At 41.8% G+C, this 25,642-nt stretch overlaps 1 protein-coding gene across 1 annotated transcript in view; it reads right to left on the bottom strand.

Moving 5' to 3' along the window:
* Window positions 1-25,642, bottom strand: part of C2_1H9orf85 (chromosome 2_1 C9orf85 homolog) — a 385,116-nt gene that overhangs the window by 220,468 nt on the left and 139,006 nt on the right. Inside the window, exon 2 of the mRNA XM_085633024.1 lies at window positions 2,331-2,437. Within this exon, the coding sequence (XP_085489150.1) occupies window positions 2,331-2,437 (107 nt within the window). The remainder of the gene's footprint in view (window positions 1-2,330; window positions 2,438-25,642) is intronic.

Genomic DNA, 25,642 nt, shown 5'->3' with positions numbered 1-25,642 from the left:
GCAATATAACTTTTAAACATGGTGTTGAATATTCTTTCTTGTCAATTATTGGGTACATTTTGATTATTGTTGTATAGATTGTATAGAGTATGATTAAGGATAACCACTATAATCAGATCCTATCGTCCTAGATATAGATGCAGGGTTTTCTTCCCACAGGTCTTATGCTGGTAGAGTATTTGAGCGTATGTTAGTGAAATGGGCCCTAGCGTATGATGAATGTATGTGCGTGTAACTGTGAAATTACTCTATCCGTGGTAGTGGGTTTATTTTAGGTACCCTGATCTCTATCAGCTCCACCTAGCTGGTATAAGGACATCCAGAGACTGGGCAAGCCACTTACAAAAATCGTCATAGCCACGGGAGACTTCCTGAGGAGGTTGAGGTTGGTGCTGCAGCAGCAGATGGTGAAAGTGCTCTAAGTTTAAATTTCTCCAAGGGCGCTTGAGAGTCTTAGGCAAGTTGTTATTGGCTGGAGGGATGTTAATAGCAATATGTGTTTCGATCAAGTAGTGATCAGTCCAGGCCATAGGCTTGGGCTGGAGCACTTTAATATTAGAGGAGATGTTTGTCAGGAATGGATCCAGCAGGTGTCCACCGATATGAGTCGGGAATTTAACCAGTTGGACCAATTGAAATGCCTCAAGATCATAAAGCAAGCTTTGGACTGGATTGGAAAGCGGTGCTTCCATATGGAGATTCAGGTCACCAATGACCGTAAAATTATTAGTTTTCAGAACTAAAGAAGAGACCACATCCGGAAGGCTGACACGAAAAGCTCCATCAGGACCGGGAGGCCTATACATTAAAAGCCCCGCGAAGGTGAAGTGGGAACTTACAGTAATGTTAAAGTGCGCACTCTCACATCCAGCTATAGTGGTGGGTAACCAGGCACACGAATAGCAAGTTTTTACCGCAACTGCGATGCCGCCACCTCTACCATTACGATGGAATGAGTGCATGGTATAGCCTGCTGGGAGGGCTAAGTTAATCACAGCCATAGAATTATCGTGAAGCCATGTTTCGGTGAAGAAGAAAATATCTGGATTTTCATCAGTAATCAATGAAAAAATTTCTTGCGAGTGGCAAGCCAATGACCTTACATTCAAATGAAATACTTTGAGAGCAGAACAACTGTCAGAGGCCCGTACGGGACCAGCAATGCGTGCTCTAGGGGGTTTAGATTGAAAGAGCAAAATGGGTTGTGGTGCCGGAAGAGTGAAAGAACAAATAGGGCACTGATAAGGACCACAAAGAGGATCCAAAGTACCATGGCGGCACCCACCTACCCCGTAGCGCAACGCGCGTATGTCATCAGAGGATAACATCCTGTGGTAGCAAAGAGCCCTGCCAGGCCCTGCCTAGCGCGGACGAGCGCAGACGGGCAGGACTCTGGCTGGACTCAGGCGCAATGAGGGCGCTCCGCTGCGCGTCACCGCTGCGCGGCCGACAGAAGGCTCAAGTAGGCTCAGCAGGCCCGCGCCCAATCCAAGATGGCGCTAAAATTCGTCCCCGGTACCCCGTGCTCCCAGACCCGCCAAAGGCAGTGGTGGTGGTCCCCAAGGGGGGTTTTAAGGTGCAGAATGAGGCCAGGGGGGTCGCAGCATATAAAAACAAGGTCAATAACAAAAATCAAATTAAATACAAAAACGGGTAGTTTTAAAACTATTAAGCAAGCGAAAAAGCGCAACTAGCGCTAGCGAGGTCGGTATGAAGTGGTCACCTTCTCCAGGCTGACCTACCGTCTCTCGCTGCCTCAAGTAGGCTCAGCAGGCCGAAATCTCGCAAGAATGCGCGAGAGTGCCCGCGCCCAATCCAAGATGTGAAACAAAAAGTGTGACCAGTGTACTTTTTAGATGCAAAGCAGTTTTTCATGCATTGCAGTGCAAGCACTCCATTGCATACACCCAAACCAAAACAGATTTAGGTAGCAGAGAAATATTTCTCTAGGCTGAGAAAATATGTGATTGACAAAGTCTCAAACCAATGACTGAAAAAGGCAGGTCATAATAGACCAATGGTTGAAGTGGGCAGGCCCACAGACCATACTATATAGACTGTAAGCACTACATCTGGTTAGACAGCTGCTCTGTCAAATTCAGATACAATATTGGGTTCACTGAGTTTATTTCCTTTACAAATATCTTCGAGGAAGTTAAAATTAAGACACAGTAGGTTTTAAAAAAAAGCCCAGACAATTTAAGTAATGAATTTGATTATGTACATTCTGGCTTTCGATTTCTGTATATGATTCCAATAAATGTAAAAACAGCTTTGTTGTTAGTTGCAAGTGTCTCGAGTGCAGCAAACCATGAACGTAGAAAACGTACCATTTTTTGGGTTGTGTAAGTACCTTAAACTTCTTGTATTTGACTCGCCACTCCAGCACGTCCTTGCAGTGCTGGCAGACTGCTTCATGAACTTTTGTATTCAGTTTCTAAAGGATAAAGATCAAAAACCGACATTAGACAGATAACAGATTTAAATAACTCCTCCCAGACACATGGTTTTGTTGTTTTACTAATTTGCATCTCTAAGGTGTTCGTTTAGAAAAGTATGCACGGTCCCATTGTCAAAATACTCTGAAATTAGCTCAGTTACGCTTCACCTACTTTGGCTAAATTTCCAGCTAGAGCACCCCAAAACTTATTTACTCCTGTGCAAAATTATAACATACTAGTATAATTCTAACAGTGGGCAAAGGCATAAAAGAGTACAAGTGCACAGTGAATATGCACTTGTATTTGAAGCTATGAGCACATATGATTCCTATAGCTTTGTGAATTGGGCCATTAGAAATTAGGGACAGATGTACAAAGCATTTTTTTGCGGCCGGAACAGGTCAATTCATTGAATCGGGCTGTTTCTGACCGCAAAGATGCTTTTTTAAATGAACAAAATTCAAATTGCGATTCAGTAACACATTACCGAACTCAATTTGTGTTAGCGATTCAGTATTTGGAAGGGGCGTGTTTAGGGCATCCCCTCCAAATACCAAATCAATACGGTATGTATTACTGTTTTGCGACCGAATTCTGGTCGCAAAACAGTTATACATTAGCACAGTTTAAAACTGGTGCTAACCCATGCGCAAAGGGGAAGGGATCAAGGGGACCCCCTTCCGCTTAAAAATGTTTTAAAGATATTTTTTAAGCGCAGGCAGTGGTCCCGGGGATCACCAGTGACTGCTCTAAAAAAAACAAATCAAACTTAAACGTTTAATTTTCTTTTTTTTTAAATGCATCCCATTTTCCTTTAACCAAAACAGGCTAAATAAAAAAAAATGCTTTATTAAAAGCAATTAGACATGGTAGTCTGCTGACCCCAGCAGTCCACCATCCCTGTGATGGCACCAATTCCTATAGGGTTGGAAATTGCAACCTGCCTCATTAATATTCATGAAATAGGTCGATTTGCGACCGACTAAGAATCACTAATTTAAAATAAAAAGTTTAATACATTAGGAATTGAGATTTTCTAATTGCAATACGGTAAGAATAACAATTAGGAAAGAAAGTGACATTCGTAACGTCAGTACATCTGGGCCTAAGTTACAATCTGTTCAGTGCTCCACAAGCATGGTTTGTAAAAAAGCTAGGACACAAAGTAGATTTTTTATGAATATGAACTATAATCACTAGAATATATGACCACTTAATAATTTATACCAGGGGATATTGAGTATGAGCAAGACTTTTGTGGTCCAGGTTCCTGAAGAGCTACTGTGACCTTGGGCAATAACTAATTACCACGTGCCTCAATAATATACACTGACTTGTCTTTCTTTTGCAGCAGCCTTTGGCTGGCTACGTCTGCAGTCAGACGTTCATCCACATCCCTCTGGGGATAGGCAAGGCAACAATACCCATGATGCGCTCGAAAAAAAGCAGTCGTCTAAAAATGCACACTTCTGGAAAATCACGTGATCCATGATCATTCTGCTGCCAGCTGTAAGGTAATCCCAAGCCTCCCAAGGACAGGGAATCAATGACTTCCACCACGTGGAGAGCAGATCTGAGGTTTCAAAGAAAATGACTCAGTACCAGCCCATCGCACAGAATGATTGGACTACTGGATCTCCCTAAACAATTTTATTTAAGATATTTATAAAGCACAGACCTAGCCACAACAAACTGTGAAAATACACAGAGAGTGAACAGAGTAAAAGACAAAGACTACAAAGACTTTTTTTTTTAAAATGTAAACCACATTGCTTGGGCCGCAATGCTAAATATTTCCGACTGCACAAAAAGAAATAATACGAGTAGAAGTTCACTGTAGATGTTTTGATATACTTAGCTAAAATCACTTGCCTCAGCGTGTGTGTGCAGATACACAGGCCAGGGCAAAAACATCATGCAAGGTGTTTCTTAAATCGAGATTGCACAGATCTCTCTATGTTTTGCGCGAATTCAAATTTAAAATGTTTTCTCTAATTTATACTCATTTAGCATTAAATATTTTAAGAAAAAAGTTTTGGAACTCCAACCTAAAGAAATTACTATTTATTTTTACAAAAAATATAATTGCTAGACTTAGAAGTTTACCATTGGAAGATGGAACAGGCCTCAACAAGGACTTCCGCAACAGCATCAGTTCTTTCAATGTAATTTAATATGTTCAGGCGAGTTAAAGAAGTGCTTTGAAGGTAATATAGCAGAGTCTGTTTATTTATTTATTTAGCACTTACTATAAAATAAATTTTCTCTACCGACCTAGCTCAGCTCAAAACAATCATACTTACAGACTACAGTGCATCATTACAGATGTATCAATAAAAGGTAGTGACAACAAAACTCAACGAAAATGTTGTAATTACTTTTACAGGACGGTAGAAACGTGGTCCCCGTTGGAAAACAGCTTTGTTCTTGGCGTTCTTTGAAGCAAGTAACTACCTGATTTCAGCAACCGTCAGGGCATCACCTATGACAATTTCACCTGCAGACAGATTGGGCCACTTCCCTTCAGGTATTTAAACACTGAAAATGTCCATATGACTAGGACTCAAGTTTAAATTTTCAAGTTCAAGTTTTTTATTCAAGATTTGGAACTCATACGAGATCCACATGAAAAAATAGCAATAAAAGATGACATATAGTCATTGTACAAGTAAGAACAGTACCTATTCAATACAAATGTAAAAAACATGTAGAAAATGTAAAAACTCGTATACAAAACATTTCAGCAGGTGGTAAAAACAATAAGTGGAGGGCTTTCGGCAAGCAAGAATAGCACCTATTCAATGCAAATTTAAAAAAACACGTAAAGAATTTAAAACTTGTATACAAAATTTCAGATCAGTGCAGCTGGTATTGGGGTCTGAATATAACTCACTTGGCACCTGTAGCCAATCAAATATTACCTAATATTATGTCTAGCCTAGATGCCATATTTTGGCCGAATTGTAGTTGTTAGAATTGTCTTTGAGTAGACCTCGCAGCATGGTTGTAGCATACTCCAATTTTGAGTTTAGAAGTGATCCTAAAATAATTTTGTCCAAATGTATGTTTTAGTTGTCTCAGCAAAATTATGCTGAGCAGACCGCTGACCCTGTATGTGCTTCAAAATTTTAAACGGAATCCAACTAGACTCCTTGCACCTTTTTAGGAGGTTGTGAAAAGATTAAATAGTTAAGGATGTTGGGGACTGTTGTTGATAACCTTCCTCTTGTGAGATGTGAGAGTTCATATGCAGATGAGAGGTGGTGCGTAGTTCAGATTTGAAGATGACGTGTATATTTGAAAATGGTCTCAATACCAGTAGGCATGCATCTAGTCTAAGCTGTCCAGATAATGACTAATTCTCAGACGTCGCGGTGTATGGCAAATTTGCACAAGATGAATCAGCATTTAATGCAAATGCTTAACAGAAGGGATCCTGAGCAAAGCATCAGATCAGAGGATACAAGTTAGAGTCCGGACCATAATCAAGATTGACGGCTATATATATTGAAGGTTGAAGAACACAGTGAGCCTCGCTATAAAGCGACAAGCGCTCACAATCACCCTGTAAGAAATGGGGTTATTGGGGATGAAACCCTACTCAAGTAGCAACCACAATTCTAGTCAAGATGAAGTCACAAGCAAACCCCAAATTAACCTGTGCTTAACCATCTTGTAGCTTGGCACAAAAGCGGTCAGGCCTAACTTAGAAGCAATGTGTAAAGTTTTTATGCAGCACTTCAAACAGTAATAAAGTGAAGACACCCCACACAAGAAAAATCCCACATCAATTTAGAAAAAGAGTAAAATTTTATAAATTTTTGAGACCAAAATGACGAAAATCCAATTAAAAAGCACAAAGCACCAAATGTGGTTATCTGGTTACTATGGACTGTGCAGTTTTGCGAAGTGCCAGGTCAAGGATGCTTTGCAAAGCGGCAACCTGAGGCAGTACTGCGAGGCGATGCATTGGTTCCGATGTGGTTCTGCAGGGCAATGCATTGCACTGTGTTGGTTCTGACCACAGCTGGGCTGGCTGGGCACTTTCAGGCCTCCCCCTTCCAAGGGTCCTGGGGTGGAACTACTTGGGGTGAAGGACTCACAGAAGGCAGAGTCCAGATGCAGAGGTCAGGGTCATTGGAGCCCTTTCTGTCCCTGAGGCTCTATTCAGGAGGCCAGCCAACTAGCCTTGGAGTCACTCTGGTGGTCCTGGGTTCAAGATGCAGGCCCAGTCCTTCTCACTCATTCAGCCAGCAAGGCAGCAGAGTAACAGTCCTTCTTTCAACAGAGTAGGACAGCAGTCCTTCTTCTGGGTCTTCCACAGGTCCCAATGGGTACTGAAAAGTTGGGGTCTGAGGTCCATTGTTTATCCTGAGTGCCAGCGTTGAAGTAAGAGAAGTTTCTAAAGGCTTTCACCCCCTGAGGTGTCTGGAACTTCCTCCCTGCCTTCCTTGGCCCCTGTTTGTCAGTGTGCTGAAGCACAGTCTTTGTTATGTGCAAGTGTGGCAGGTGAGAACTCCTCCTCCTCATCTTGACAGAGATGGCCCTTCCTGCCAACACCTATTTCCCCTTTGTCTCACTGACTGGGATTAATACACAGAGACCAACTGCCAGCTACACCTAGTCGTGTGACCCAGGATACAGGCTGCCAGCACCAAATAGTTGAGACAAGGAAATGCCAAATTCCTAAAAGTAAACATCTCAAATTACAAGTACTAGTTTCTAAAAGTGGCCTTTTCAGAATTGTGACTTAAAACCCACCTTTACCATTAAAGAGGGTTTTAAATTACAATTGTTTAGACACCAAACTCGACATCCCTACCTGCCCCTAACTGAAAGTAGTGAATGTAATAAGGTTACTCAATAATATCATATGGGAGAGGCAGTCCTTGCGTTAGTGAACAATTAATTTAAGTGTTAAAAGTACATGTCCAACATATTAAATACACTGCACCCTACTCTATGGGCTGTTTAGGGCCCACCCTAGGGGATGACATATGTATTATAAAGAAAGGTGTAGGGCTGGCAAAAGGTTTATTTTGCCAGGTCAACATGGTAGTTTAAAACTGCACACACAGGCTGCAATGGCAGGCCTAAGACATGTTTAAAGGGCTACTTAAGTGTGTAGCACAATCAGTGCTATGGGCCTACTCGTAGCACTTAATTTACAAGCCCTGGGTACAGGTAGCACCATTTAACTTGACAAGCAAAATAAATTAGCCAATAGGGTGTAAGTCAATGTTACCATGTTCTAGGGAGTGAGTACAAAAACGTTAGCACTGGCCTGCAGTGGTAAATTGCATAGACTCCTAAGGCCAACAAAAACTAGATCAGCAAAATGGAGGATTAAGGCTAAACGTTTGGGGGGAGACCACCCCAAGGCTGACAGGTCTAACAGAGCCACACCCTTAGCCTAGGCAGAGTGGTTGGTAGACTTAATGCTAAAAAATTGATAAATGGAAACAGTAGCAAGTGGAGAGGTTAGCAAGAGTAAGGGAAAAGGGACACTTTAAATGCAGTATTTCAGACTTTTTTAAATGAAGAAACAAATGGGATAATATGAATGTTTGGAGGTACCTATTCAAACACTCGATGCCCTGATACAAAACCATTGCTTCAAGGTACTTTTTGTTGAAAACAGGGTCCCAAACGAAAAGCGTATCAGAGCTGTGAACTCTTACAGCTCCACTGGGAGGTTCAGTTTTCTGGCACAATAATATGAGAAGCCAGAGTGAAGTTAGTGTACTTAATATGCCCATTTATTTGTATCTGACCTGTCCTCAATGGGGAGTCAGCCCAGAGAAATCAACATAGGGCTGATTGGTAAAAATGATTATTTTAAGGAATGACATGGGCTTTGGCATAGAGAGGGACTATGAGACTGAATTTAAGAATTTTGAACAGAATTATCCTGGCCAAAAAACTCGTCCTATCAGGCGAGAATAGAACTTTGCAAAGCACAGGCTTCCTTCTACTAAAGCCCTACAAATTCAAAAAAAGAAAGCTTACAACCGTTCCTTCTCCATATTTGACCCCAAAATTTGGAACTCTCTTCCTCCTGAGACCAGATCCAACCACTCAACTTCCCTCTTAAAATGGAAAGTAAAACAACTACTAATGAACAGATTACTTCCCCACTGAAAATGCAACCCTCCCAGACTTTAACGTCCATGGTCTGCCCTTCCACAAGACATTTGGCTACACTGTTGACCAAAGGGGAATGTTCGATTCTTGCTAGCTTGTATAGAACATAAACATAACATGTGTATTTGTAAAGCGCACGTTCACCCCTAACGAGGTATCTTGGTGCTGAATAACATATGTTTTTTTACCCAACTTAATGGTACTCTTTTTATCAACCTTAGATGGATGAAAGGCTGAGTGGGCCCGCCAGGATTTGAACCTGTGACCATGAGGTCGAACACAGGCCCCTGCAGTGGATGCATTAGTCCACTGAGCCACCATACCCGACCCAGTATATGTTTAGGCCATCCAAAGTATTAGGATTGGTGCTTGATTCTGTGGGTGTGTGGGTGTGGGGGACTTAGGATCTGTACACAGATAATCCTCAAGCATATCGCTCATTTCCATCAGATGGACTTGAAGGGAAAATACTGGGCTGTGGCACTTTGTCATTTCTTGGTAGGAGTTAGTGGTAAAAGAGAGAGTGGTGTGTGTCTGAGGGTTTAGAAACAAATGTAGATCCCATGGTTCTATGATGGAGAAACTGGTTGCAAGACAGAAAAGGGATATGCGGCGAGAAAGGGGAGCCAGTGTGTGAGGAGGTGAAGGAAGGGCGGGTCACACAGATGCCATCTTGCTTGTGTAAAGTTACTGGTTGAGCAGGAAGAGAATAGGGAACGAAAGAAGGTGTTTGGGCAGGATGGAGTATATCCAGTTCAAAATTAGAGATTAGTGTTTTTGTAGCGCTGAAAAGTTTGATCACTGGACTTGGGATGTGTGAGCTTGGAATAGGGGGTTACTGTTTGAGAATATCAAACAAAGCTACATTGACATTTGTTGTCTTGTTAATAAAATATTCATGTGATAAAGGCCATAAAATACAAATCCAAGTTACCAAACATTCCCATGACCTATTGTTTGCATATTTGAGAAGTGAGAATTACAAAATCAGTAAGACCTAGAGTCCCTGGAGAGAGACAGGATTTCATATGGAATCATATATGAGTAGGTCTCATTGATTTTGACTTCACAAAGAATGTTGATAACAGCACAAGGTTTAATGTGCTAGTCAGTTGTCCAATTTTAGGGACTATCATGCAATATATTTTAATCAGAATATTGCTAATAGACATTTGCTTTTAATAATAAATAAAAACTCATCTGATAGCTGGATGAATGAGATGCTAAGATTAGCAATCCATGACCCTCCCCTCATCTGTAATTTAAAGAAAAGCGAGAATATGTTAAGAAGCATGCGAGTTACCCATTACCGAAATGCCTTTTTGGAAATCTTTCTGTCAAAGGATGGTGCACAATGACCTTTCCAAAGGGAACAGCGGAGGGATCTGAATTATGGAATGGCAGTACTACAAACTTATCAGCATCACGAATGGACAGCAGCTCAATTAGGGATTTGGGGGATCCTGTCTTAGTGCTGTGGGGTGGTCAGAACCTTGATTGATATTGAACAAGGAGAATGCTGTTTTAATAGGTTTAAATGTAAGGGCATTTACTGCTAGCTTTAATCATCATCACAGTTATCATTATTGTTACCAATAGTACAACCAGTGTTGATATTTGGCGATGAGCAGAAGCTTTGAAATTGTAAAGGCTAGTCAAATGGCACAAAAAATGTGGGAGTAAACGAAACAGGATATATTAATAACTAGTCCCATTAAATAAGCACTGCAAATATTTATCCATAGTTTGCTTGTGGTAAAAAGAGCCAAGCAGACAAGATCGAAAGCAGGGGTAAAACTGTAATTTGCAGTGGTCTGATAATAAAACCACACGTCTCCAACAAAAAAAATACAACACTGGAAAAAATTGGGGAAATAACCCAACATAGCATAATGCTAATGTAAAATCACGAATTGATAATTTAGAAAAAGGAAAGGACTTATGAACCAACATGACATCACTTACTTTACTATTGCTGGGTTCGCATAACAAAAGCATAGGTAGTGTGAGGAATGGCAGTGCAAACATTTCTGGTTTACTGTGAACCATCCATACATCATTGTAAGGTAAATGTGAACTTTGTAGTGTGTATTTTGGGTAACTTGGTCAGATCATCCAGAAGCAAGGTATTTTAACATCCCTGCCTATTAAGAAATAGAGGTTGCAGCATCCGATATGTTTTTATTTCTGTCCACATGCCACTATCAAATCATCTGCTAGTTCTCTGTTGATATCATCAACAGTTATCTCATTATATGATCCTACAATACTGCATTACTGCTACCTGGGTGAATCATTGGTGCTCAATGTAAGCAAGGGTTTTTGGGAAATCATATATGGTCACCAGGTCAGAGTTCTGCAGTGTAAGTATTTGCCTAACAATGGCCCACTGTTTAGCAATAGTATTGTTCCTTTTAACTATCACTGGCTGTTTGTACAGGATTCCTTACTGTATTAAGACCAGTTTAAAAGTCATTGAGCCCACAAAGTCATACGTTTCCATGGGATGGGGTATGAGACAAGGTTCTCATCTGTTTTTCTTGTAAAGACCCAGGGATTTTAAGACATGCTGGGTCATCCAATATCATCCAGGTATTGGGTTAAAGCCTAGGTAGTGAAAACGTCCATATATGCAGATATTGTTCCCCATAATCTATATAATACTCCACTTATTAATACATTCTATCATGTAATAAACCCAAACTCTACATTATGATGTTACTAGATTGACGAAGGTGGTTGTGCCGCCAGTTAACAGAATATGCTCTTGTACCCACAGTGTTGGGGCTTAAAGTGGGCTTCAGTGGTGAATATGTACCGAGAGAAATGAGCCATGAAGTGCACATTGGATTTAAACAATTAAATCGTCTTTCCTTGTGGAACCAATGTACCATATGGAACTTGAGTTAGTCAGTAATACTGAATCTCCAAACGACACTTGAGCCCCTGTCTAAGTACATGAGAACTGTGCACACCGTGCATCTGCTCCCCAAGCATTTCCCTCCAAGTCATTGAGATGATCCTATATATTTCTCGTTTTTATAAACCACGACTCACTAGATGACATGTCAGCGCTGTACAAGAGAACAAGGGGGTGAGTTAAACCCTTACATAGAACTGACATTTAAGCAATGAGAGCAGAGTGTCAGTGCTAGAAATTGGGTTTCTGGTTGGCAGATGTATGCACCCAGTCCTAGCAGGAACCACAATCCTAGTCAGGGAAGTCAGAAATGCACCATAAATTAACCTGTGCTCATATTCCGGTAGCTTGGCACAGAGCAGGCAGGCTAACCTTAAGAGGAAATGTGTAAAGTATTTGTGCAACACTTTAAACAGTAACACAGTGAAAACACCACAAAAGCACTCCACACCAAATTCAAATTAGTCTTTATTTGGTTTGAAATAAACCATAACATCACAGTTATAAAATCCATAGCTCTTAAAAAAAATGAAAAACAGTACCAGCCGCACAATATATCCTTCAGGCTTGGCAAACATTTCAATGAGTAATGTGAATTAGTGCATAAGAGTTCAAATCAGACAATAAATATCCTCTAAAAAAACAATAGCATAAACATAACAATCCTAAACGGATACTGAGGAGAAGGGCCACCCATCAAATCTACTCCTCCATATTGAGTGGTGCTAAGGTCAAAGGCTCATTTCTTTCCCGACAGCTCTCGCTTGTTATACTACGGAGGCAATGACTCTGTGAATTGTTTGACATACATCATAAGTTTGGAACAACTACAAATACCCCAAGGCCTCCTTACATTTTTGGATATTAGATTCCTCAATAAAGGTCCTAAGATACATGTTCGCTGATCTTTATACAGCTCACAAAAAAACAAAGCCCAATTGAGATTGAGACACTAATGAGTTGCATGGACACAGTATCAGATCTTTATTGGCATACACATTTGAAGGGTAAGATACCATGAAGTGTGCCATACCTAGCCTGAATCTTAACAGACAGAACCTCTGCTGGCATTGCACTTCAACCAAATACGTTTCCATATTAAAGTTGTACTCGGCAGGGTGTATGTCTCAACTGCCTTCTTCTTCAGTTCTACCTCCACTCTCTTTTCTGCTATACAATGTTATAATTCACTTTTCACAAAAATTGTAATCGATTGGTTGATGCGCAGTTAGTTTTCATACAGATCCAGCCTACCGATTGCTCGCAAAGTGTTTTTAACATGCATGAGCCATTTAATTTTAAGGGCCTCTGACAAGTTTAAGCAATTGGAAATCAATGTTTGACCAAGAACTGCTTCAGGCCTGGACCGGACAGCAACCACAGCATAGTAGGTGCTAGCCATACAGTGTCTCCTAAGTGCTGGAGTCCTAATATCTCATGTGCCATCAAAGATGGAACACTGCTAGGGAGTGACAGTAATCTTTGCAGGAACCTATTTCCCTAGCCTGAAGTTAGGTATGATCGTGTGCTCCTAAACTCCTGCACCATAAAAGGCAATCAGTATAGGTCTAGCTTTGTATAGTATTATGGCAGCCTTCAGTGGCATGGACCCTGACCTAGCAGCAAATTCAAACAGTGAGACTGTAGCTTGTTCAAATTGCGTTACTCTCATGCTTCTCAAGTGCTTCCATGTGTTCAAATTGTCAAAGGGAACCCCCAGATTGGTAAAGGTGGGTATATACTTGAATGCAGTGCTACCAATATAGAAAAGAGTAAGCCTACTCAGGAGACAACCACATACTATGGCAAAAAATGTTGCTTTATTTCTTGTGAGGCCCTATTCAGACATAAAAACCATAAAACCGTCTAAAAGCTTCAGAAATCCCCGCCGGTTCTCGCCATGAGGACGCAGTCATCGGCATACATGCGCACTGGTAGCACACCTGTCCAGAACAATAGAATATGATTTTATAAATAAAACAAGACCAAAATGACAAGACTCCAATAAATGGAAGTCGAGATATACATTTGAAAAAGATTAAAAGTAAAAATAGCGCTTAGAAGCAATAAGCGCCTACAGGGGGTTATCTGGTCACGCAGGACCGGGGTACAGTCAAGAGTTCAGGCAAACCACAGTGGAGCGCAGGCCAGGGACCGGGGCTACACAAGGCCCACTGGAAAAAAGTACCTTGATCCTGGTCACAACAGCAAGATGTGGGTGCAGTCGAGTGATGCATCGGTGTTTGTCCCGTGCGATGATTTTCTCCACGCAATGATGGTGATGCGCCTGTTCTGAAGATGAAGCGCCGGTTCATCCACACAGTCGAGGGACTGCCTTGATCTTCTCTCCTGCAGCAGCAGCGATGAGGTGTATCCGATCCGTTGGTTTTGATGGCGATGCGCTGGTTCCAAGTGCAATGCATCTGTTCTGTTCTTCAGCTGTGATTCTTCGATTCTGCCTCACACAGCAGAGGATGCATGGGTTCCACTGGAGCAAGCACTTGGATCCACTTCCAAAGGACCAGGCACAGGATCAGGGGGTAAGCCTTTGATATACCCGAGTCTTAGACCAGGAGGCAAGCTAGCATGCCATTGGAGATCACTCTGGGTTCAAGCAAAAGTCCAGTTCTTTCTCAGCATGGCAGAGGGCAACGGGCAGCAGGACAACACAGCAGAAAAGCAATTCTTCTAGAGCAGCAGTCCAGCAGACTGGCAGTCATTGTAGCAGCACAGCAATAATTCCTCCTGACAGAGTTCTATAAAGGTCCAATATTGTCTGCTCTGATGGGGTCAGAGACCCAGGACGTATACCCAGTTGTGCCTTTGAGGGGAAGTGACTTCAAAGAGGGACTTTGAAACACAGAGGTCCTCCCTCCCAGCTATGGCTCCAGACTCACTTCAGGGAGGTATGGAGCCCTTTTTTGTGGGAACAGGACCCTGTTCATTTAGGTGTCACCTCCTCCCTTCCATCCTGCAAAGGATGACCAATCAGGATGTGGATGGCCACTCAGTCACACCTAACCTTCCTTTGTGTGTGGCTGTCTAGAGGGAATGTACAAAGTACTGCTGTCACCCACCCCAGATGTGTATTGAAGACAGGCTGCAGATACACAGAGCCAAGAACAGAGAAATTGTATCATTCTAAAAGTACCATTTCAAAAATAGTGATAAATTCAGCTCTGCCAGCAATGAGGATTTATCATTACCCTTCCAAAGATATGATACATAACATAGCTAGTTCTTCTCTACCAATAATTACAGCTTATAGGTATAATAAGGAAGTTCCAATATTTGCCTACGAGAGTGGTAGGACTCACACTAGTGAAAAACCAATGCGAGTGTTTTTCACTACCAGTGCATGCAAAACTTAAAAGTACATGTCCTACCTTTCAATTACACAGCATCCTGGCCTATGGGCTACCTAAGGCCTACCTTAGCGGAGACTTGTATGTAATAAAAGGGGAGTTTAAGGCTTGGAAAGGGGTTTTAAATGGCACGTTGACATGGCAGTAAAACTGCACACACAGGCTCTGCAGTGGCAGGCCTGATACATGTTTAAGGTGCTACATGTGTGGGTGGCACAATCAGTGCTGCAGGCCCACTAATAGCATTTAATTTACAGGCCCTGGGCATATGTGCCAATCAATCAAGCAGTACTTATAAAGTGCGGCTAATTACCCGAGAGGGTATCCAGGCACTGTGCAGCGGGTATCAGTCAAAGAGCCAGGTCTTGAGTTCCTTCCTGAAGTAAGTCAACAAAGTTGAGATACGGTGGTGGAGGGGAAGAGTGTTCCAAGACTTGGTGGCGAGTTGGGACAAGGAGCGACCCCTGGTGCTGCAGCGGCGGATGCGTGGTATTTGTATGAGGGTGAGGTGAGCAGAGGTTTCTGGGAGGATGGTGGAAATTTAGGCGGCAGTTCATGTAGGTGGGTCCTAGGTCGCGGAGGGCTTGGTAGGCGTGGGTCACATGTAGTGCACCCTACTAGGGACATACAGATAAATTAAATATGCCAATTGTGTACAAGTCAAATAAACCATGTTTATGGGAGAAGCACATGCACTTTAGCACTGGTTGGCAGTGGTAAAGTGCTCAGAGTTCTATGGCCACCAAAATGAATACAGCAAAAAGTTAAGATAAACAGGCAAAATGTTTTGGTAAGACCCTCCTAAGGTTGTCAGGACTAATGGTCAGTGATAAAGATAATGAGAACATTTCAAAACCAGTCTCCAAAAGATGTAAAATGAAGAGAAAAATTGCAAAGAAAAGAACACAGGGTTGAGGAGGTTAGAAAAATGAGAACTGTACAGTAAAAGTCTAGGAGATTAGAAATAAGGGAAAAAATAGAGATGAAAGACCTTGAGCTAAAAGGATCCAAGAGCTCAGATGAAATGGTAAGACGGATGTAAAGTAGGACATGCAGAGGAAGAGAGATGAAAGGGCAGCAAAGTAGGTTTGCAGAATTTAGGAGAAGGATGAAAAGCGAGATGGAAAGTGAGTAAGTAGGAGGTTAGAGAATGGAGATGTTTGAGTGGGAAGCCTTAATTTGAAAGGAGCTAAAGGATTAGTGAAGTTATTTATTAATTATCTTCGAGTTCCCATAAAACAAAAAATATAAAATCGAATACCTCTTGGTATCTAAACAAGCATTCAAAGTTTAGACATGGGGCCAGATTTGGACAATGCAGGGACAGACATTACCATTTGCTGGCCCCAGTAGTAGCATCCAATCAAAGGAAAAAGCAGCCCTTGTAATCATAAAACCTTTCACAGCAGTCCAGCAGTCCACTACTCTGAGATAGTCAGCTCACAGCATCATAATGCTAAATGGCCCCCTGAGGTCTAATTATGTAATCTTTCTCCTAAGTGTCTATTCAGTGAGATGAAATGAGACCTTAGAGTTGAAATATTTGGATCAGGTGCTTCACATCTTACTCCCTTGAGACAAGTCATACATCTTTCCTCCCTTAGTCCTGTTTATCTTTGTACTTTATTACTGTTATAGTACTGGTCTGTGAATAAACCCTAACAGTCTCAAGTGAGGATATGTCAACTCCTATTGAGCAGGTTTGTAAGTAACATGCTGGCTTAAAGAATGTTTAAGGAGCTATGACTAGAGAGGTGTGATTGTGCTCTGAAAAACCCATTTGTGTTCTAAATTTAACTAAAACTACCTATCCAACTCATGAAATCCTCATTAGACAACTGCGGCTCATTATTTCCAGTAGAAAACAGAGGTCTGTGGGTCCACAGTCCTGCATTATTGTCTTGCGATAAATGCTGGTGCTATTCCATGGCTCCTGGTACTCCCCTTCCGGTCGTCAGCCCCATTAGGACCCTCTGGGACAAAACGCTTAAGGAGATCAGGCACAGATCAGGTCTTTCTGTGCTCACCCAACAGAAATTGGTTCACAACAGGATAATAAACTTAAACTCAAATGTTGCTGAAAGTAACAGAATTGATCTCAAATTTAGGGAGAATGGTCAAGGCAATTAGACTTTGGACTTAGAAAGGTCATTCACACTATTCAATAGAGTGAAGTCAAGTCGTAAGCAAATTAAATCAGCCTGGTCAAACAAAACAAACCGTAAGCCAAATAGGTATCTCATACTGTATATCAGTTTTATGGCCCATCCCTTTAAGTATATTTTCAGTGAAATTACTTAAAAGCTTGAACCACGACTATGTCTTTTTAGAGACATTCAGACGTGCAATACAGTCGATATCCACAATCATACAATATGCAGGGATTTTAAAAAGTTGAAGAATAATTTGAGATGAGGAAAATAACGCAATGCTGTTAAATATACTGCAATGTTTTGGTATCAAGAAACCTGATCGGAGGAATGCAAAATATAGAGAGGGTCGTGAATGCCATCAGGCAAAAGACTGTGTTGACATTATGTCACCCACTAAACTGAAAGGTTCCAATGGGTTTGACAATATTTTGTAGAGCGTCTGAAGGATTTTTGTGTGATTTAGTATGTCAAAAAATGAGTGGCCTAAATAGACAAAAACTAAAGTGCTACAATTTGGTGGCAGATGAAACGATCGATTTCAATATGCTCGACCAGCGACTCTGGGACTCCTCCCAACATCAATGCATAAATCAGATAATTTTGAATTCAAATCTATTCCCTTCATCTTCCCTCACAGCACCACACCCTATGGCAACTGCAATAGATTCTACAAAGTATTTGCCGATAAGCAGATCCTGAAACAGCAGAAATTAATGAGCAAGGTGTCTAAAAGGTCACACTCTACTACCTCTCAAAAAGGCCTTTAACAGGCTCCTGGTGGACCAAGGAATTGAATTCAGGCTGTGTTTGTGGCGCACACAGCCTTCTGGATGAAAGGCCCCAATAATCTTCGGTAAAGTATCATATGATGATGATCCACATTAGGAAGCCACCAGACCAGTACTTCTGCTTCCAAAAGGTGACAAGGCAGGAACAAACCTTAAGAAGGAGGATGCATCTTCAATGACTGAAGAGGACTGTCCACTTTAGTCGCAGGAAAAGCAGAGCTCGGTCAGACTTTCAGGATATTTACATTAGGTACATTTGCATAAAATGTGTTTCGTTTTAATTTAAAGAATTTGTAAGCACATATTTTGTCCTCATTGGTATGCACAGTGCAGCCGGTCCTAGGCCATACATTCAGGAACAAATCTAACGACCACAGGTTAGATAAATGACTAAACCAAGCTTTATCTAAATGCACCAACAAATGTTACCATCCATCCTCTTCTCCTTTCTTTCGATAGACGAAATACCTTTGGCGGCAGCCAGGTCAGGAGCCAAACTATCAGAATCATCTTTACAAATCTGTATCCTGATTTGAACACCTGCGAACTACTAAATCTGAATAGTAATGCACTGTCGCACAGTCCCTACCTCACATACCAGAAATTGGCGCAAGCACCCATTACCAGATGTATCAGCAAAGGACCGCTACATGAAAATGATATTGACCACTTGAAGTGACTAGTAAAAGGTTAATAAATGTGATAAAACATACCAAAAATAGATTAATAAATACATATGGAAAGGATTAACCAGCATCAAATATATTTGCAACAGCTGTCAAAAAATAAGATGGCTACAGCTATTAGGATTCAGACGATATGAGAGGTGTCCGGTCTGCTTTGTTTGCTATGTTCTTTCTATTGCTTCGGAAAGAAACAGATTATGACATGTTTTAACACAAAGATCCTGATGAAAATAAGTTCCAACTATGGTTAGAAACAAATAAATATATATATAACAAGCATTGGAAATGCCAACAGATTGTACTTTAATGTGCCAATGCATGTAAACACAGCATTCACGAGTGCTGTTCATGTATTAACTGCACAAAAGCCATTTATCACATTGAAGCCTGTCCTATTGGTTTTGCCAATGCTGTGAAAAGAGAAGAAAAATAAGAACTTTCTGTGTAGAATGCAAATAGGAGATAAAGAAGGGAAACTGAGAACATGATTGGTGTGTTTACTTCTCAGATGTAAAATAATCCGTCATGCCTTCTGTGAAAACATAATCAAATATCCCTATGTGCTGCAGTGTTACTGTTTAAAAAAAAAATATATATATGTATATATATATATATATATTACCTACTGGCGGTCGCCAGTAGGTAGTTATAGTTAGGACCCTGTTTCCATAGGAAAACCGCAACATTCTATTTTGAATAACTTTGGCGCCGGTCGACGAATCCTCGCGAAATTTTCAAAACTAATGGGGCGCTACGCTCCGCTCCTACCCTGAAAGTCTCGGGGGGATTCGTCAAGCGGGGGCTGAGAAAAAAGGGGGGTCCCAAAACACGTTTTCCCCATGCATTTTTCCATAGGACCTTTAGACACAGCTACAGCCCGAACGGCTGAACAGAGTTACTTGAAATTTGGCAGAGAGGTAGTCTACAGGTCAAGGAAGTGCCTTTTGTAGGTCTGGTGTAAATATGTTCAGTAGTTCCAGAGAAAATAGCATTTAAATCAATATATATATCTGTGGCAGCTTACGGTGCGCTTACCGTGCGCTTACGGTAAGCTTACCGTACGCGTACGGTGCCGTGCGCGAGCGCGATTCTGATTGGCTGTTAGATCTTAGTAAACATTCGAATCGGTCGAAACCAGGAAGTATCAGCCGCCATTTTCTCTCTCGCACTCTGAGGGGGGAGGAAAAACAAAGTTGGATAACATGAAAAGGGGCAGGCTAGACAGCTCCTAACCACCTATCCATGGTGAGGGTGTCCCAACCGAACCCCCAAGGCCAAAAAATCATTTTTATTTTATTTTTTTTAAACGCCGATTACGCTTACCGTACGCGTACGGTAAAAATAAATAAAAATAAAATAAAAAAATCCACATTTTCCACACCCCGTGTGCAAAAGGTGCCCGTAGGGCACCTTTTGTGCATTGCATATACATAATTTGATCATTTAATAGATAACCTTTCACAACGAAGCGCATAATATGTCCTCCGTGTGTGGACGATGCGCGAAGCATCGTGCCTACATGGCCTACGGCATGGCCCACAGCACTAACTGCGTAAAGTGGGCGCACGGAACGAACTGCGTGAAGTGGGCGCGCATGCCACGAACGGCGTAAAGTAACTTAGCATTTAAAAAACCGTACAAATTCACTGAAAAAAACATAGGTTTCACACACGTTATAGTTAGGAATTAGCATTTAAAAAACCTTGCAAATTCACTGAAAAAACCATAGGTTTCACACATGTTAGAGTTAGCGGACATTTTAATCATAAAAAACCATTGAAATTCCCCCGTTATAGTTAGTGCAGGCAACTATAACTCACGCGACCCCAATCCTCTGCTGATGCTAATACTGTATTTAGACACTTATTTGCCCATGTCTTCTTCCATTAAATTTTAGCTATACATATATTGCAAATATTTTTTTTTCATAAAGACACATATGTCATCAGCAGAGGATTGCGGTCGCGTGAGTTATAGTTGCCTGCACTAACTATAACGGGGGAATTTCAATGGTTTTTTAGGATTAAAATGTCCGCTAACTCTAACATGTGTGAAACCTATGGTTTTTTCAGTGAATTTGCAAGGTTTTTTAAATGCTAATTCCTAACTATAACGTGTGTGAAACCTATGGTTTTTTCAGTGAATATATATATATATATATATACACATACACACATGTTCAATCAATCACCTTGACAAAGGCTTGTTGAAAGCCGAAATGCATCAAAGCGGTTCAAATCCGCAAGAATAAAATATTTACTTGCACACACATCTTGGAGTGCCCGTTGTTTTCCCAGCTATCTCAAGCCATGCACTGCTAATTATCCCACTTATTACATCACTCATGACATCTTCTATGACATCATTGATAATATAACTGCAACATTTGCTGTAAAATTATTGCTGAGAATACTGTGCATGGAGGGGACGCAAGTTATAGTTAACTTAGTTCACGAGTTATAGTTTCTTCAGATAACTCTATTACTGCTTAATTTCTATGGTTTTGTGTGAGTAAAATGTGAACCTAATTTGTGGATTTTGTAAGAATAATCAGCTCAGTATAGTATTCCTGAATGATATACAATCCTCAAGGACGTCTTGTGCTCCTCTAGAAGATACTGCCACCTGCTGATTAGATACGTTTATGCTGAAAGTAACAAGTTTCTGTTACATGATTAAGTTCCACAGACTTTTATTGACAGAAACTATATAAACTGTCCTATATTTTATGCATTTTGCATTAGGCTCCGTCTGACCATTTACATACAAGTTATACTTTGGGCTTCCTGATGTGATGTATTTTATTTCTAACAATTGCAATGGAAGCCCTTCCTCAAAGGCAGAATTATACGTCAAAAAGCCAAGAGCATGAGCTGCGAGAGTACTACTTCTCTGCGTGGATCCAAAGCTACTTCTATGTATATTTTAAAGAAAAGGTAAAAATACCTCAGGCAGACAGCTGAGCTGTCAAGACCTAAGCAACAGTAGGGAGGCCTTCATGACCATTAACCCCTTCGCTGCGGCGCGAATTCCGCCGCAGCGCTGAGGGGGTTTGGGGGGGTTGACGGCGCCGCTGTGCTCATGACGGAACCACGCCGTCATGAGTCACGGGTGAGCTGTGCTCATGACGGCGTGGTTCCGTCATGACTCCACCCACTGCGCTAATCGCCCGCACAGGCGGGGAATTAGCGCCGCGTGGGAGGAGCGGCCGCCAACGGCCGCAGCATGACGGAACCACTCCGTCATGAGCACAGCGCACCCGTGGATCATGACGGAGTGGTTCCGTCATGAGCAGGGAACGGGTTAAACACATTTGTTTTATCAGACTATATCAAATTTGGCACGGGGTGTCAGTTTTGCATCCAGGACAGAGCTTTGAAGCTGCACTTTCCCAAAGAGAGATATCTGGCTCCAGTCACTCAATGTTTGTTTTTTTCTACCTGAAAAGTCCTAGTATACAACACAACATGTAAAAACTTGCAGCTCCCTTGTCGCTGTATAAATCAAAGGAAGCACTCAGAGGGAGTATTATATGTCAACCTATGAGCCACCGTGCATGAAGGATAAAGGTAGAATATCAACTGCATTCATTCCCATGTTTTCGGTTATTGTCCACTACAGGCAAAAAACAGTGACATAATTCAAGGTATCAGAAATGCATATCTCGCAATAGAAAAGGAACGGATGAAAACCATGTTATGGCAGCCAGGGATTTAAACATTTTAGATGGGTCCGCCAGTGTATCCGCAGTCTTGAGACTGCATCTAGGTCACTAATTAATCTTCTCTACCATGATGAGCCCTTATTTCAGGTGTGGGCGGTCTGAAAGTGGAGCACAATAAGTCGCTACCTTACAGGTGTATCAACATCCTTTTTGTCCTGGCCATTGGACACAAAACAATGACAGTTGTATGAACCGTGGACCTAGGTGGCACAGGTCATAAAACAGAATGGAATGTGTGACGGCAAAGTAGCACATTGAAGCCACTAAGTTGGCATTTGTTGTGGGGCACACACGTATTTATAGCCATTGTGGGAATGCATGTGCGATATTTTTCTTATTAGTAACTTCTCCCACAACACCACGCATACTGGGATCCACTTTCCCTTTTTCCCAGGCTCTTTGAGCTTCTGTTGCTCACCTGCTAGCAGTATATTTGTTTTGACTGTACATATTAGCTGTATATTCTATTGGCTTGCTGGATAACTAGGTCCACATTTTTTAGGCTGCACTGAAAGGCTACAGTAAACAGCACAAGATGCTGCGTAAACATTCTGTTCCAACTACAGTGTACAATCATGCTAACAAAATCCTGCTTCATCAGTATTCAGAGTTAAAGGCTGCAACTGAGCATGTTAATTTAAAAAATGTGCAGTGCCCACTTGCATCAAGTTCACCCACTGTCATAAATCAAAGAGCCATGGTAGGCCCAAAAGCCAAGGTGGTTTATGCCACTGCCCCCCCTCATGCTCCCGATTCTTCTGAATCTATGAAAGAGGCATGAGGTATTGCAGCAGAGGGGGTGGGATACGTGACACCAGATATTTGATGAAGAGAAAAAAAACCTGATTAAGAACAAAACTGAATCCGATAAGCAGGAATACACCCCTTGTAGATGGAGAAAGTGCAGGGCAACGAAGAACAATGAGTGCACTTACAGGACCTCCAGCAGGAACAGCAAGTGCCATTCCCCAATGTTCAAAATGATACACTTGATATGGACCTCGCTAATGAAAGTGTGGGGTTAACACAATCAGTGGATACTCTCCACAACGAAAGACTAAAATGCATTCAGACCGATCTTATGAGAATAACATCACTTTATCAAAAAGTAAAATACGTTAAGATCTCAAGCCGCTTAAAGGTATTTCAGGTCTGCATATAAAATTAGATGCTCTTGCTACAGTCCCCTGTGAACTGAATATACAATCCAAGATACTGGTTTCATGGCCAGATAGGCAGTAAAAGATGTAGGCAATGAGACCACCATACACAATGTTGTACTTTGTAGACGTCTCCTATGGTTTCCTCTCTTGACTTGTAAAATGATGTGCGTTTTCATGAAGATAGATCACTGCTAATATACAGATGGTATACATTTTGTTGCATGTTTATATGAGCACATGAAGGTGGTGTGGTTCGGCAAAATAAACATATTTGGTGGAGGGAGTGTTTTAATTTTATTTTTACATTTGTTTTGCTGTTAAATGTCATTGGAGTCTTCTGAGTGGATTGACTTTGGATTTATTATCACTAAAGGTACTTGTGAGATCTCCTACGTCATCCCCGTTTGGCTGCCCTGAAGAAGATGTATGGTGTCTGCTGGGTTTCACCGAAACATGCGTCAGCACAAAATTGAAACCACAACATAAAGATATGCAGTGTTGAGATAACAGGTCAACTTTTTGTGATCTATTGTGCAATAAATGAGGAAACTGCATCTATGTAACTGTAAAAGAAAATTATCTGTTTTGAAGAGTGTGTATCGATGTAAAACTTTGAATGAGCAATTATACTATTGATATTGGTAACCTGTATGTAAATAGGCTTTTAGATGCAGAGTGTACGGCATGAGTGATCAGTGATAGTTTGGAATATATTTTATGAGGGGATGAATGCCTACGAAGTGGGAGTGATAGATTGAATCTATGTGATTGTAAAGTGTTTTCTAAATGATGATAAATAAAAAAATCTACACGTATATTTTGCACTTAAGAAATATATCCCAATAACGTTTTTTTTTAATAATAAAAGTTGACTTCAAATGAAATTAATCATGTACACAAATTGCATTTAGGTTATTAAATAATCTTAGAGTAATCTGTAAGGACAATACTTCTAAGGGAGGTGGTTCCTTTTGAGGTTTACTTAAAACAATTAAACTTGATGGAGCAGCACATGGAGCTTGAACGAGAGGGCTCTGTCCCTCTTCTTAGCGATGAAGATTGAAAGAACAGCAGCATAGCAGGATCTCTCCTTTGCTCTCTCGCATCTTCAAGATGCCAACCTCTGTGAAACTGTTTAGTTTATTGGTAGGAACTGGGGGCACAGTGATCTCCTGGGAGGAGTCCCCTGAAAGTTTAAATGATGCAGTAGGGTAGGGCAATGGGTTGCCAGCTGCAAATCAATTCTTCATAGTAGAACAGGCATCACTCAGTTTGTGCCATCTTCTAGTTGCTCAGTTTGTCAAAAAAGAGAGCTGAAAGTGCTGATGGCGCTGTTCAGGGGTTTTGCACTTGCTGGCTGTCTTGCATTGTGACTGCAGTGGAGTACATTTGCTGAAGAGACTGTAGGGCCCCTGACACATTGCAGTTGCGTACCTGGGGGCCCATTAGTATGTCGGGCGGATCGCCACCGCCCGCATGGTGGTGGTGATCCACCCGACATATTCCCCCACCTGCATGCAAATTTACCCCTGCCACATTACCATGGCGGGGGGAACCCCGGCGGACGGAAAGACCGTCCGCTGGTTTTCCGCCCGGTCGATGAGTCGACCGGGCGGAAAAGCTGTTAATATGGTGGCGGTGTCTGGTAGACACTGCCATCCATATTAGAATACATGCGGGGACATGCCGGAAAGGCATGTGGTTCTCAACATTGGGGGCCCGTAGCGGGCCCCCAGGGATTCTGGGGGGTACACATGAGGGGTACCTATGGTACTCCCCTGCATTTGACAGTACAACGTGGCAGGCACCGTGCGGTGCTTGTCACGTTGTACTGTCAAATGCACAACTTGCATTTCTGGCATTGCAGCGGGCAGTGCAGAAATGCGGTATGCGCCCGCCAGTGTGGCGGGCGCATCCTAATGGGAGGTGCGGGACCGCCGCATGCATTGCGGGTGGTCCCATTTCCCGGGGGTATGTCCGCCCGCCATGCTAATGACCCCCTTTGTGTCTATGGCCTCCAGAGTGAATTAGGAGTTCTACCAGGCTCCTTCAACATCAGCCACATTTATCCTTCTCACTCACACTCCTTACTGAAGAGCCATCAGGGCAGTAAGAAGGCACATGACACCTAGCTGGTCTTGCTGACGCAGAGATGTTTTTTATCATATGAACTCCAGCAGGGCATGAGAACTACCACCAGTGCCATAGACCATAAAGTCTCCGTTATGAAAACTAACCGTGAGGGACTGAAGGGGAAT

Source organism: Triturus cristatus, chromosome 2_1 (genome assembly GCF_964204655.1).
Source record: "Triturus cristatus chromosome 2_1, aTriCri1.1, whole genome shotgun sequence".
Taxonomy (NCBI): Eukaryota; Metazoa; Chordata; class Amphibia; order Caudata; family Salamandridae; genus Triturus; species Triturus cristatus.
This window is presented reverse-complemented; position numbering and strand designations above follow the sequence as displayed.